This window comes from Liolophura sinensis, chromosome 7 (genome assembly GCF_032854445.1).
Source record: "Liolophura sinensis isolate JHLJ2023 chromosome 7, CUHK_Ljap_v2, whole genome shotgun sequence".
NCBI lineage: Eukaryota > Metazoa > Mollusca > Polyplacophora > Chitonida > Chitonidae > Liolophura > Liolophura sinensis.
The window spans coordinates 21,282,199-21,298,041 of NC_088301.1; the positions used below are offsets into that span (position 1 = coordinate 21,282,199).

The 15,843-nt window shown below is 39.2% G+C and overlaps 1 protein-coding gene across 1 annotated transcript in view; it reads left to right on the plus strand.

The window, feature by feature from the left end:
* Positions 1-15,843, plus strand: part of LOC135469799 (otoferlin-like) — a 78,548-nt gene that overhangs the window by 24,561 nt on the left and 38,144 nt on the right. Inside the window, exons 19-25 of the mRNA XM_064748402.1 lie at positions 494-650; positions 1,908-2,095; positions 2,593-2,610; positions 3,787-3,876; positions 7,420-7,554; positions 10,980-11,123; positions 12,500-12,627. Coding sequence (XP_064604472.1) covers positions 494-650; positions 1,908-2,095; positions 2,593-2,610; positions 3,787-3,876; positions 7,420-7,554; positions 10,980-11,123; positions 12,500-12,627 — 860 coding nt within the window. The remainder of the gene's footprint in view (positions 1-493; positions 651-1,907; positions 2,096-2,592; positions 2,611-3,786; positions 3,877-7,419; positions 7,555-10,979; positions 11,124-12,499; positions 12,628-15,843) is intronic.

Genomic DNA, 15,843 nt, shown 5'->3' on the forward strand with positions numbered 1-15,843 from the left:
ACATTTGTAATACGTGGAGCCATGCTTGATAGATGTCGAGAATCCCTTAAATATGAAACCTACCTGTGTGTCTAAGGAATAATTGTTAACAGAATTACAAATTACTACGATTAACAAGAGAAAAGTAATGACGCCAAATATGTAATACATTTCAATGTGATTTCTAGAATTGCAGATTTTGTCTTGAACAATAGAAGTTTATTGGGGGGGGGGGAAGGGAGATAAGCTCAGCTCTAAATACACTGCAAGCATAACCAATTCTGCTGATGACGCACTCCCAAGACTTTTGAATAACATCAGGCATCTGTGTATAAATAATCATTATTTCATATTTCAAACAAAGTAGTGTTTGTTGGACACTGTCTCTAAGATGGGGGAAAAAAACAAAACAATTCCTGCACATGTCCTAATTGGTTACCTAGATCATCATGCCGGTCTCCAGGCTGTATTGTGATGTTGCTGTTGTTGTGACGGGTAATTATGTCTCCTGCAGGAACATGAGAAGAACAGAGAAGAGCAGTCAGGTGACCCTCTGGATTTGGACAACAAACCAGTGGAGGCCCAGGGTGAGCCTGGAGGTGGCACCCATCCACCTGACTCCACACCCTACGGGACAATACCCAATGGCACTGGGGGACCTACCTCTGGGGGTAGGGATGATTTCATTATTCTTACAACTGACTTCCAAGTTGTTTGGGTGTATATTGTGATGTAGGCTACGAATTTAAGAAAAAATCTTCTTGTGTGCATAGGTAGGCCTATATTTGTGGTTAGATAGAAAGTTATAGCATTTCGTTATTAGTTCTTGGTGTCTTTGAAAGAAAAAAAACATGTTAGACAAATAACTTTGTAAACACATGCATGTATTACCCTGTTTTTGTACAGTTGTACAGAAAATGACCAAAATGTGTAAAAATGAAAAAGGAAAGGGGGGGAAAACAATCATTGTAAATGTTATGTTCAAAGTTTAATCTGATCTTGTCTACAATGAAGAGAATGTATATACCAAATTTGGAAGCTTTAACTTATATACTTTTTTGAGAAATAGTGTTCACAGATAACGATAAGTCCAAATCTTGAATAGATTTTTGGTAATTGTATCCACCAATAGTACATCACAATATCCTTATGGCATTTCCAAGTGGGCATAAAACTTACGAGACACAGTGCATGTTACTTTGTTAATATGCACAGGTTATTGTTTAAAGGGTACATGATAAGGAACTCTAAAATAGAGATGATCTTTCTATGCCAAGTGAAGAAAATTATGCCGTGGAACTTTTGTTTAAAAAATTTCATTTGGAGGGTATTTTTATACCTGTTGATTAGCCCTCTATGTTATGCATATTTTTCGTCAACGGTCAGATTTTTTCAGAAATTACAGTGAACACCCCCGAAGTGCCACGAGTCCCAGTGAACTATGTGGCTACAGTGTGGGCATGGTGAAATGTACATATACTGCATGGCTTCTTTGGGCCAGCTTATTGCCCCCTCCACGCCCCTACACCCGCTCCCATTTGATCTGTTCTCCACGTCCCTGCCCCCTTTCGGCCAGACCTGTTCAGTCTCTCCCCAACAGAGTTCTTTTGAAACAGGGATCCTCATTGACATCACCGTTGCAAGCTGCTTGATTTCAGGACTGACTGCTGGGGCCTTAAGAAAACTGTACGTGGGAGCCATTTTTACCCCTTAGGGTGAAAGTTGAAAAGTTTGTTTGTACTCTTATATGTTATTACACATTATAATCTGTATATTAAGAAATAAAACCAAAACGTTTCATGTATCCTTATATAGTTCTGTAAATCTGCATCAGTTAAGATTTTGGGATAACAATGAAATTTAAAACCACTTAGTAAACATCATATTCAGTGGTACCAAATTTATGGGTTATTTTCTTGATATTACAGGCAGTTCTCCTGAAAATGAAAAAGAAGCAAAGAAAATGGAGAAAGAACTGAAAAAGATGGAAAAGAAGGATCGAGAGGAGAAAAAAGGGTTCGCTGGTGCTGGCAAAGCTGCTAACCTTGCTAATAAAATGTCACCAAAAGGACAACGCAAAAAAGGCAAAGGAAATGCCTTTACAGCTCAACTTAAGGTAAGAGACCTTCATAGGCAATTGCTGAATCACATAATAAACAATGCCTATAGGCTACTAGTGCATGTAGGTTACAACAGTTGTAAGCAAGTTGTCGTCGTATTGGTGTTTTCACTTGTCAAACAGTTTCTTGCTTGTATGGACAAGGGAAGTCTCAGCATTGCTAGAAGAAGGGTATTAATTGGCCCATGCTTCCTGGGGACTAAACTTGTTACAAGTGAGCTGAATGGTTAAATGGATGAGGACAAATATCGGTTATCCTGAAACTACACGTATGTAAGTTTCGTAAAGACAATTACGCAGTTGCTTACGTCATCAGGTTTATTTTTTTTGTGCTCCTGTTTTGCTAATTGTGTGACGTTTCTGTCCTTGTGTTAATTCATCTCGTTTTACATTCACATAAAATTGTGAAAACCATTGTAACACTGCCGTATGAGCCCTATCTCTCGTTTCAGAATATTTTTGTGTTGAAATTATAAGTCTAAACTTAATTTCAGTCTCGGGTGCAGCTGAATGTAAGTTTTTGCGCTGTGATACCACTAACAAATCTAGACAACTATACAAATACAACTTCTGGTGTAGACACCTTGGTCTCTTGGGCTCCTTTCAGCTCTTTTGTCTGTATTTATCTCCTTTTACTCATTCTGTGAGCTCTGTAATCAGTTTTAGGCTCCATGTGTGAGCTTTGGAGTCTGTCAAGGACTCCTTCTATCAGCTTTCGAGTCTGTCTGGGACTCCTTCTGTGAGCTCTGTAATCAGTTTTAGGCTCCATGTGTGAGCTTTGGAGTCTGTTAAGGACTCCTTCTATCAGCTTTTGAGTCTGTCTGGGACTCCTTCTATTAGTGTTGGTGCAGGCAAGTTTGTTCGGTACAGTATTTTAGCCTCCATGCGTATGGACAATGTTAGCTCTGTGTGTTTACTTCTGTGTTGTAAATGCTCTTTATATTCTGGAGTACAGCATAAGACACCAATCAAATACATAAATGAGTAAGTAGATAAATGTACTTAAACCAAAGGATGGAAAATCTCTGAGAAAATGAGTCATAGATGAAACAGAAAGAGAGACATCCTGATTCAAAACACCACACATTTTGCTGTCACCATGTCAGTTGACTTCATCCAAACCTGTGAAAAGCTTTGTTACATAAAATGAAGAAATATATGCTAAAAAAATTGGAGAGACAAAAACGTTATATTTCATATCTCTAGATAAGTCCTCTACCTTATGCATATTTTAATTCCATCGATGATCAGGAGTATTTGGAAATGACGGCATCTAACCTACTGTGAACACGGGACCAGCTTAGCAACCCCAATTCAGGCTCCTCTGTCCCAAAGCAAAGTTGGTTCAACAGTTATCACCACTGATGTCACCACAGCAGGCTACTTAGTTTCTGGACTGCCCACTGGGGCCTTAGGAAAACTGTAGTTTAAAATCATTTTTACAACCCAAGAAGAAAGCTGAGATTCATTTTCGTACCTTTGTAAGTTAGGCCACATTCTAAACTCTGTATTTGGAAATAAAAATCAAGCGTTTCATCTCTCCTTTAATTTCATTATTTGCACTTTTGTTATTAGTCCAGTTTATTTTTTGTACTTAAAGTAGTTTTGTGGGCATATTTACCTTTTTTTGTTGTCTCGCTTTCAGAGAACTATGTGGTATGAAGATGTGTACCTTGATTTTTTTTCAGATCGGAAGCCGTTTTAACAAAATGTTTCGTGATGATGATGATTATTTTGCCTCTGTAGATGACGAAAACGAAAACATTGAGAAAATTCGGGTAAAATTTGCATGGCGAAAATTTTGGATGCAGAAATTAATCCATGCATTTAAACTATTAACTCTTGTTCAAACTTAATTTATCTGCACTTACTGACTTGTAATAACTTACTCACTGTTTCTTTTTATCAATTCTGGGTATAAAATGCATGGTGAATGGAAACAGCTGTACTATACTGCTGCATCAGCTAAAATGATATAAAATGATAAAATGCTGTAATGAATGATCTTCCCAGGCATTTTAATGTGTTCTATAAAAAGATGTTGAAATAAAACTCTAATTTGTGAATGTCTTTTTACACGCATGGAGATTTGGTAATTAAAGACATTATGTAATTTGTTTGGGGTTATAAAATCAACTGAAAATTTGTGTAACTACTACCAGCAAAAAACAACATAACATATGCTACAGTATAGGCAAACATTCCGTAAGCTGACTGAAGAGCATAAAAAAAATGATTCATATTCATCATCTAGAGCTTTGAATAATAACTAGTTGTAGTCTGGATTTTTTTTTTTTGTCAGTGTAATCTAATTAAAGTTTTTGAAACTTACATGTATATGAATAACAAGTCCTTAAATTCCCAAGTGATGGAGTAGTTACTGATTTGTCTGGGCTATCCACTTGTAATCAGGTGTTAGATCTGGAACCTGACGAAAGATCAGAATGAATGTTTCCTCCCCAAAATTTTAAATGAAAACTGAAGCATAACCTACCAGTTTCTTTTTATTATTATGCAAAGAAGGTTCACAGCCTCAAACTGGAGGTTCTAACCCTGTGGTGGGTGAATCAGATGCCAACAAGACGAGACTTTACATTGGTCAAAGGTCAATATTTAAATAGCTAGATGTTCAAGAGAATAACTTCATCCAAAAGTTAATACGTATATGATTATTATAAACCCATCTTCCATGCCCCTAGCCCCCAACCAAAACACCTGTCCTCTCTCCCACCCCCCACCCCACCCCCACCCAAACCGTCCTCTCAACCCTCCTTCCGCTACCCCCACCACCCCCCACCGTCCAAACTCGTCCTCTCCCACAAATTCAAATTTTTCTAACCATGTTACATTTCAGGTATTTTTCTGGCATTGTGTCAGGTGTTGAATGTATCCTTCAGTGTATGTCCTCACGCTGAAAACTGTGCATGAAATGTGTTTGATGTCTAATTTGTACATGTATGTATTTATTCTTATCTCTCACTTTTAACAATTCTGGTGCTGATTCTACAAAGTGGTTGTAAAATTTGGTGACAACTCCCTTTTTTTGTTGGTCTATAACAGTAACTGTTGATACCTACAATGCTTTATTCATCTAGAACATCAGTCACATTCAGGATTTGAATCTGTGCAACTGATCTGTGAGCAATTTAATTTTCTAACTTGCCAATATGATGGATTGCATGAGGTTCTGGGAAATAAATGCCAAAATGTGGTGGTGTCTGTCAGGTCAAGTTTGTGTTTACAGATCATGGGCTACTTATTGATAGGTTTAACTAACATGGTAACAGATTGTGATATCACTCAAGCGGAGCTTTGTTTAGCTGACATACAGCTTTATAGGTCTGAAAGGGTCTTTGGTAACCTGGATGTTCACAATAACAAGCTGAGCCTGTTTATAGTGTTGTTTCAAGTCCCTAATATTCCAAGGAAGGTTTCCTGCTCACCACAAGCTGGTACTCCTCACCATATGTAAATATCATGCTCACCACATGCTGGTACTCCTCGCCACATTCGGGTACTCCTCACCACACGCGGGTATTCTGCTCACCATATGCTGGTACTCCTCACCATATGCTGGTACTCCTCACCATATGCTGGTACTCTTCACCACATGCTGGTACTCCTCACCACATGCTGGTACTCCTCACCACATGCTGGTACTCCTCACCACATGCTGGTACTCTTCACCACATGCTGGTACTCCTCACCACATGCTGGTACTCTTCACCACGTGCTGGTACTCTTCACCACATACTGGTACTCCTCACCACATGCTGGTACTCTTCACCACATGCTGGTACTCCTCACCACATACTGGTACTTCTCACCACATGCTGGTACTCTTCACCACATGCTGGTACTCTTCACCACGTGCTGGTACTCTTCACCACATACTGGTACTCCTCACCACATGCTGGTACTCTTCACCACATGCTGGTACTCCTCACCACAGGCTGGTACTCCTCACCACATGCTGGTACTCTTCACCACATGCTGGTACTCCTCACCACATGCTGGTACTCCTCACCACATACTGGTACTCTTCACCACATGCTGGTACTCCTCACCACATGCTGGTACTCCTCACCACATACTGGTACTTCTCACCACGTGCTGGTACTCTTCACCACGTGCTGGTACTCTTCACCACATGCTGGTACTCTTCACCACATACTGGTACTCCTCACCACATGCTGGTACTCCTCACCACATGCTGGTACTCCTCACCACATACTGGTACTTCTCACCACATGCTGGTACTCTTCACCACATGCTGGTACTCCTCACCACAGGCTAGTACTCCTCACCACATGCTGGTACTCCTCACCACATGCTGGTACTCCTCACCACATGCTGGTACTCCTCACCACAGGCTGGTACTCTTCACCACATGCTGGTACTCCTCACCACATGCTGGTACTCCTCACCACATGCTGGTACTCCTCACCACAGGCTGGTACTCTTCACCACATGCTGGTACTCCTCACCACATGCTGGTACTCCTCACCACATGCTGGTACTCCTCACCACATGCTGGTACTCTTCACCACATACTGGTACTTCTCACCACATGCTGGTATTCCTCAACAGATAATGGTATCCGGCTCACCATATGTACATATATGGGTTGTGAAGGGTGAGGAAATTTAAGAACCATCCACACAAAACTTTATTTGCCTTTTTTTAACAATTTGAATGGCACCAAAAAAGTTTTTGGGGAAATGGATGTTTGGAGTTTCATTATGGGGAATGATACATCCTGGAATTCGGATTAAAATGTGTGTTTTAATTTCAATGATTAAGATGATATTGGTGAGGGGTTTTATTTTTATTATCTACAGGGTGATAAATGATCGATTTGCTATTAATTTAACAGATTTAACAGTGTGTTAATGTCATTAACTTTTAATACAGCATATAATTGCTGAATACACTTTATTTATTCAATCAAAACTCAACAAAGATAAGTAATCTGTGTCAATGTGCAGTTTTCCTGTGATTGTCATATTAGTAGCAGTGTCATTTGAAAGACTTTTCATTACAGTATTTGTTATCATCATTTTGTGGTGGCACTGGATAACTTTTGCATTTTGTCTGCATTTTGAACATTTATTTTCATATAAAAAAGTTGAGGAATATGAAAGTAACCATGTCTTTTTCTTCCTTTTTATTTTTGGAATAAAATAATCTTTAAGAAGCTTCAAGCAAGGTAAAACCTTGCAAAAAAAACTTTTGTACACAATTCTTCTGTTCACCAGGATGTCTTAATATGAACTCTATGGAATTTATTTTTATCTTTCCTTTTATGTTTTCTCCTTCAGGTGTATCCCAATGAGTTGGAGAGCCAGTCTCAGTTCCAAGGGTTCAAGGATTGGTTAGACACATTCGAGCTGTACCGAGGGAAGAACACAGGCAACGAGGAGACGGATGAAAGCCGTGTGGTTGGAAAGTTCAAGGTGTGTAAGGAGAAGACGGGAAAAATCCCATCTTGGATGTGGAGGAACCTTAAAGAAAGTGTCTCTGATCAGCAACCTGCAGATGGTCGTAGGTTTTCCCCTGGGTTCTGCCCAATTTCCTACCACCATAATGCTGGCTGCGGTCATATAAGTGACGTATTTTGGAGTACAGCCTAAAACAAAAATCAAATAAAAAGTGATGAAAACTGATAGGCATGCCAGGGAAGTGCATAATGTCTCTATCTTGTTGTATCTAGGTCAGTTTATGCGGAATTTATTGCGTGCATCAATTGCACATTCAGTGTATTTTGAAATATACAGTCTTGGTTTTTCCTGGCTAAACATTTTCAAGGTTCAGAGGTATCTGGTGTCAGTATAGTGTGACTGGGTGTGACATAGTGACTGGGTGTGACATAGTGACTGGGTGTGACATAGTGACTAAGGGTGTGACGTAGTGACTGGGTGTGATGTAGTGATCAAGGGTGTGACATGGTGACCATATGGTGTGACGTGATCAAGGGTGTGACGCAGTGATCATGGGTGTAATGTGGTGACTGGGTGTGACATAGTGACTAAGGGTGTGACGTAGTGACTGGGTGTGATGTAGTGATCAAGGGTGTGACATGGTGACCATATGGTGTAACTTGATCAAGGGTGTGACGCAGTGATCATGGGTGTAATGTGGTGACTGGGTGTGACGTAGTGATCAAGGGCATGACGTAGTGACTGGATGTGATGTAGTGATCAAGCGTGTGACGTAGTGGCTGGGTGTGATGTAGTGATCAAGGGTGTGACATAGTGACCATATGGTGTGATGTGATCAAGGGTGTGACGCAGTGATCAAGGGTGTAACGTGGGGACTGGGTGTGACGTAGTGATCAAGGGCATGACGTAGTGACTGGATGTGATGTGATCAAGCGTGTGACGTAGTGACTGGGTGTGATGTAGTGATCAAGGGTGTGACATGGTGACCATATGGTGTAACGTGATCAAGGGTGTGACGCAGTGATCATGGGTGTAATGTGGTGACTGGGTGTGACGTAGTGATCAAGGGCATGACGTAGTGACTGGATGTGATGTAGTGATCAAGCGTGTGACGTAGTGGCTGGGTGTGATGTAGTGATCAAGTGAGGCACCCTGAAGATATGTAAGCATTGAGACTACATGTACGTCTAGCTTCAAGAAGACACAGGAAGTTGTAATATAAACATATTAAAGTTGATGGCAAAAAAAGAGAAAGAAACAAATAAATCTAAAGTTATATAAGCTCAGTTTGCTTCTATGATGAAATCAGTCTTCAAAGTTCATTATCCTCTAATAAATTAGAAATTGTATAACAAAGATAGTGTCCAACGGATCAACTCCCATTTCTTCCCGTGGCTGTAAATTCCCATAGCTATAAACAAGAGCTCCTTATTGTTTTATAACTGATGATTTCTCAGTCAGTGATGAAAAGCTGCAGTTAATGTGATCAGACCAGAACCCATTCCCATTAATTCAGCCTAACAGAAGTACAACTTCAGTTGGATTTCTGAGAGAGAGAGAGAGAGGCAAAGGAAGAACTCCTGTTAAACGCTGTGGTAAAATGTCCTAGGCTATGTTCACAAAATAAAATTAGTAGGTTTTTCAAGTATATAAGGCAATTTGGTTATAAATAAGTTTAGATATAATATATCACAGAAACTTCCTTTGTGCTGTCTCCTTTGTGGGATCCATTTCAGGGGAGACAATTCTTCAGTGTAAGTTAATCCCTTGAGTTATAATAGTGTCCCCTTGCTGTACAAGTGCAGATGAAGTAGTCTAAAGTGAGCATGACTTTATGGGTCTAGGCTTCTCCAAAAACCATCCTACACATTTGTAGTCAGCATTTTGTGGCATATTTGTTGAACCTGTAAAGTGATAAAAGAGGCTGCAATTTGCTACACATCTTTTTATCTCTGTACAACTGCAAAGGTATAACTTTTGGCAGCTCTTAAAAGCCTCTTTTGAGAAACATCTCTGACAGGAGTAGCAAAATTAGTGCTCTGTGCGACCCACAGCTGGATATGTATGGATCCCAGTTCGAGAAACTGAAACAGATGGTTTTCTTGTGAAATGGCTGTTGCTTTTTGAGGCCTTTCTGTTTATACATTATCAACCCAGTCAACCCAAAGCTGTTACTAAAAGTTACTTCAGGGAAAAGTAAACATCCCCTAGACTTTCTTTTGAAGCAACCTGGTTGGCACATATTTTGACAGGAGTAAAATTAACAGAGTTTTATGTTGTGACAGGGCCAGAATTACTCATAATTATTGCCTAGAAGCCTGACGTCGTTTCTCCTTGTCAGACTTCGTTAGACCAGCTCACCCGTTAATTGGCCTGCGTACAATGTGGAAAATAATTAGTGAAATGCAGTCATTTTTTTTTTTTTCATCGTCCAATATTGCACACACCTGTAGAGAAACTTTCAGGCTTGATGTGATTGCAAACAGATTTCAATAACATGTCATCAAGTGAAAGATAGGCTGGAAAAAATTAATTGATGAAAACCATATGTGGGATGTACATGCCATGGAAATGGATAGAATTAGACTTCCTATCTACGCTCACATGAGACAAGAGCTTATGTAATGGATGATGTTTAACCCATGTATATTTGACTGAATTTTTGTAGTTTTAATGTTAGAAAAAAATAATAATATTAAATCATAAAACACTGATAAAGTGTACAAATGAAAGACTGGCAGTGAAATTGTTTGCAAATTATTGCATCAGAGAAACCATGGTTTTCCACTAATTATAATTTTGATAGTGCATATAATTCAGATTACAAAATTGATAATTAAATCCAGGGGACAGTTATTCAAAAGTGTATTTGCAAAAATTTTACCAAACTCAGCAGCTAATACAGTTGTCCAAAGTCAAAGTACAAGAGCATCAGATTTACTTCATATTTAATCTGCTATGCAATTATTTTGGGCTAAATATAAAATTGAACACTTGGCTTAAAGTTAAATTGGTATTAAGTCTTAAAACAGTTTGAACAACCGGACTCGGTATTCTGCGAAGAAGTATGCTAATTAGGAATCATACTGCTTGTGACTCGAAAATCCTGTGAGAGATTTTTGGGGAGATTTGACCAAAATTGTGATAAACTGTACATCAAGCTTGACAAGTTGTCATTTGAAAAGTTAGCATACTGAGTTAGCAGAAGTCATTTTTCTGCCTTCATAACTATCACGTTGATGTCATGAGGAAATTATGTGTACATTAAAGTAATAAAGTGAAAGATTTGAGCCCCATGTGCAGTTTGGCATTTTGCCCGATGTGACAAAATTAGACAATAAACGCTAATTTGCCAAAAGTTAAAATGTTTCATGTGACGAAATTAGCCTCATGCCTCATTCAGAATTTGTTTAAAGTGAATGGCCATTTGGTGTTGATAGGGCTCCCTGAAGATCTACAAAATCCCTCTGCCTAAGGATATTGAAGACACAACAGTTACGGGAGGGGACCCTCAGTATGGGCTTTTCCAAGGACTGCCCAGTAATGATCCTCTCAGAGTGCTCGTTAGGGTTTATGTCGTCAAGGTAAGTTGTTTCCAATTTACAGGTGATAACATCTTTTTTTTTTTTTCTTCAATATTTGTGTACAACTGTTTCCTGTTCCAGAACATCTGTACAAGTACTTTACATTTTAGAAATGTCATCATATACTGATAAGTAAAAAATGTTTCATCACCAACAGCGTCAGTTTGGTTTCACAGCTTTGATGATTTTCACTGATGAATGATAAAAAGGCTTGCATTATAGTTTCCAGTTATTCCCAGGTATTTGAGTTTGGAATTTGACCTGAACCTGGCTCTACGGGAAGCAGTATCAAGGACAAAGTTTATTGTAACAAACAAAACAACCACATAATATTGTTAAAATGGAGCACTGCAAATTTTGCAGCTATATAGGTTCTAATTTCAGTGGGAAGGCGGCATATTTTTTGAAGCAGGACCTCGAGCCATTGTTATGTCAAAACTGGATCGTACAGTGTTACAGTCTATCATGCAGTTTCTGTTGTAATATCGTACTTTGATGTGACGTCATCATGATGAGCTGGGAAAGGAACATTAGGCGTTAACAAATTAACATTGGCCCACTGCCAGGCATTTGACATAGTGTTGTTTATCTTAAATCCACTTGAATCACAGTGTTAGATCAGTTATGTAAGATTTCATTGATATCATTTTAATATTTCCACCAAGTTTGTCTTGGGACTGAAGTAGTGTTTTAAGGATTTTAGGCACCTGCCAGGTGTTATAGTAAAGTTACCTATTTCAAGACTTGCAAGCTGTTTAACAGAATTTGAAGTGTGTTTCTTGGAGTAACCTCTGACCTGTTTAGCTGATTGACTTTAATCTCGTCTGGCATATGGGCTCTGGATATTAACCCTACGAGGAAACCCATTAAATCTGCCCTAATAAAAATGTCACAGTTAATGAAATGCTTTAACCCTTTTTTATGGCAGCTATTACTAGTTATGATGTTTATAATGAGGTGTTTTAATGACGGGTTGGAGGTTTTTGGAACACAATGGAAGGAAAATTCCCTTGGGGTTGCAACAGAAATATTGACTGCCCTATGTAATGGTTTTCTGATGCTAAATTTCAGCTATTCACAGCTTTGCTCCCTTGTCAGCATGTACTTTTGGAGACAAGCCATGGCTGCTCACATCCGGCTGAAACATGTAAAAACCAGAATTAATTGCTGTATTGTATATTTATTACGATTTTGCTGTGGACTGGGTTTGTGTAACTGGTAGATAAAGCCTGTGTTTGACTACCCAGTGATGAGAGGAGCCAGTCTTACAAGGCACATTAAAACATGGTTGGCTTGCCCAATCAAGAAAGGGTGAAATAAATGTCACATTGACAGAACGTAGCTTGTGTTTTTTAATGGGTTTACTTTATCAACAGGCCAACGACTTGCACCCAGCTGACATTAACGGGAAGGCCGACCCATATGTAGTTATACGACTGGGTCAAAAGACAACCAACGACAAGGACAATTATGTGTCTAAACAACTCAACCCAATCTTTGGCAAGTAAGTGATCTTTATTGTGGAGGCATTTGCCTTCACTCAGTCAATTTTAATTCAAAAACTCTATAATTGCTGGGTAAGACTGTGTGGCCAAGGCTTTAGCATAGGAGAGTAACTATGGAGCCTCTCATCAATGCGATCACTATAAGTTCAAGTCCAGGTTTTACATGTGAAGTTCTTCCAGCAAGTGTGGTGTCCCATCATATCAGTGAAGTAATCTATGGCTCTAAACACCTATCAAATGAATATATACTTGTTGGAGACTGTATAGACCCTTGATGAATAGGTAGAAGTGTTCTAATCCACACTCAGCTGGTTCCACAATCTTTTTGTCTGGATTCATGTCTGAGTATCTGATGCAGGGTAGAAGGAGTTTTTTTTTGTTCTATGCAGTGTAATTTTCTTCACCCAAAATTGACCACATAAGTGAAATTATTCTTGTGTTTTGTACCAACCCCAACACTCTTCACCCAGTCAAAAAAGTAAATGAAAAAAACTTAAACCAAAAACCATATTGAAGGCTATAGGTATTCCTTTTGAAATTTTTGTAAAAATTCTTTCAAAAATTTGTAAATTTAGTAATTCGGTAGGAAAACAGTCGCATTTAAAGTAATTTTTTTCAAATATAAAAGCGTTAATCAGAAAAAACTGCTGGTGTGTTAAGGATTATGAGTGTAAGCATCAGTAAATATCCATACCTAGAGCCTGATGACTTCAACATCCCAGTTATGTCTGCTGACAAATGAGTTGAGGAAAACGGCCAGCTAAGATATATTATCTCCTCTTTAGCTCCTTGTGGATTGTCAGGTGCTTTACTTGGTGTGCTTATCTCCCCTTAGTCCCACTCAGCATTCAGTTCTGCACATCAGGCCCACCCAGGCAGCCCTGAAGATGGGGCAATCAGGGACAAGCCTAATTACATGTCAACAGCTCAGAAATTGTCCTGCCTGTGTTTAGCGGGCAGTAACATCTAAGGTCATTTGTACTAAAGCAAGCACCCGTTAATAAATGCATGGTTGAGGATGGCAAGATGGACTTTCCCTTTGCGTTGGAAAGAAAGAGAGCCCTGAGGGGGATTTGGAAACTTGGTAGATTTCAAGAGGCAGTGATTAACACCATTAATGATGGAGTGGATCTGAGAGGTGACCCTTAATTCCTGGTGATAATTCCATCTGTTTGCAGTCAGTATGAATCGGGAAGGGGAAGGCTTCAGGCAATCTGCCCTTATCTATGTGTTTTTCCCTGTCAGATAATATATATATATATATATATATATATATATATATATATATATATATATATATTTATATGCCAGTACATGTTAACACCTTCACTGTATGTTCTGACAAGCCATTATTTTGCCAGCTAGTGTATCTATTCTTGCAAGTGCACCCCTCTCCATCCCACAGCCTCCAAACAACAAATTGATCACTAATTATTACAGTTGTGATGTACTTACCTCAGAGGAACCATCTATTGCTACAATCTGTATACCTGACTCATACACATATTCAAAACATGCATATAAGTGGTGCACCAGTAACTGAGAAGAATTCCACTTAAAAAAGGCTTTTTTTAGCCTTTTTTATATGTTCCGCTGGATAACTTGGGAGATATTACTTACCTCCACCCCAGTCACTAAAAAGTAAAAATTTCTGTTCTGTTTTTCTTCTTTTTTTTCTCTCTCTGAAAGATGTGTTATTATTATCCAAATAATTTTTTGCTAGGAATTATTCCTACCCAAAAGTTATAGAACAGCTTTATGAGGAAGATTTACTCTTCCAGTGTAAACAAAGATGGAGACAGGGAGTATTCCCTCCTGTTTTTATCTTTTTCTTCTGCAAACTTATTAGTCACGTAAATTTGTGTCAGAAACTCCACCATGGACAAACTTGGAATGGACCCCTGAGATGTAATGCATCCTGTGTAAGTTCTGCTAACTTTTCACTGAACAGTTAGCAAATGATGGAGGAAGTAATCTACTTGGGAAAGAATTCCTGTCGAAAAGTGGTGCTTTGTTGTTATTTTGTTAGAACTTGTTACTACACCATTGTTATAGGAGTGATTTTGCTATTCCGCATATGTAGCTGTCCCCACAAGCCCATCCCCTCTCCCTTCCATTGCTGCCTCGTCACAAACCAAACTCACACCTCTGGCTAATTTAAAGCTTTGAACTCTCCCTCCACCCTAAAAGTTCGGGCCACCCAAACATGTGGTCTACAGGCGGACTCAATTAGGGCTAGACATAAAGCTATCAAAAACTGTTGATGTAAGACTTTAGCGTTTAAATAGTATGAGCTTTTAGAATTACATCTCTGGCTTTTATTTTGGCTGACTGCAGTAATGCTTCTCTTCCTTAGTACCTTAGTATGATGACAATGCTCACACGTTACCCTCAGGTCTAGAGCAGTCCAGATTCCCGGAGGCCATAAAGATGGGGTCGGAGGCCATAAAGATGGGGTCGGTGCAGCCAATCATCATGCTCCTGTGTTTGTTTTACTGTATGGTCCAGCTGCACAACAGCCTATGGGGTGGTTTATTAGGGAGAAGAAGTAAGGAGGAGGGAGAGGGGGGGGGGGGGCTTAAGAAAAACCATTAACAGGATGTACTGGAGTATGCTATTCCAGATTCCAGACAGTTACATTTTATGGTTCTGGGGCGTCCTTGTCACAATTTACAGTCCATTAAGACAAACATCCCCGGATTGTGCAGAAGGCTGAATTGGCTGAACGGTACAGCCAATGGAGGTGTGAGCTGAATTTGTGCATATTCATCAAGCAAATTTGGAGCTGAATTCTGAGATATGAAATAAATTTGTACAATTCTGTAGTGCAGATCTGAGCTGAATTCTGAGATGTGAAATAAGTTTGTACGGTTCTGTAGTGCAGATCTGAGCTGTATTTATGAAGTTTCATCAGGCAGATGCTAGATAAATTTATTCTTTTTAGCCGGGGAGATTTGAAATGAATTTGTGCAGTTATGTCAAACAGACATGAGCTGAATATGAAGTTTTGTGAAGTTTCATCTGGCAGACTTGAGCTGAATTCATTCAGTCAGGGAGATGTGAAATGAATCTGTACGGTTGTATCAAGCTCAGTTGAGCTGAATTCATTCAGTCAGGGAGATGTGAAATGAATCTGTACGGTTGTATCAAGCTCAGTTGAGCTGAATTCATTCCTTTCATGCAGTCAGGGAGATGTGAAATGAATCTGTACGGTT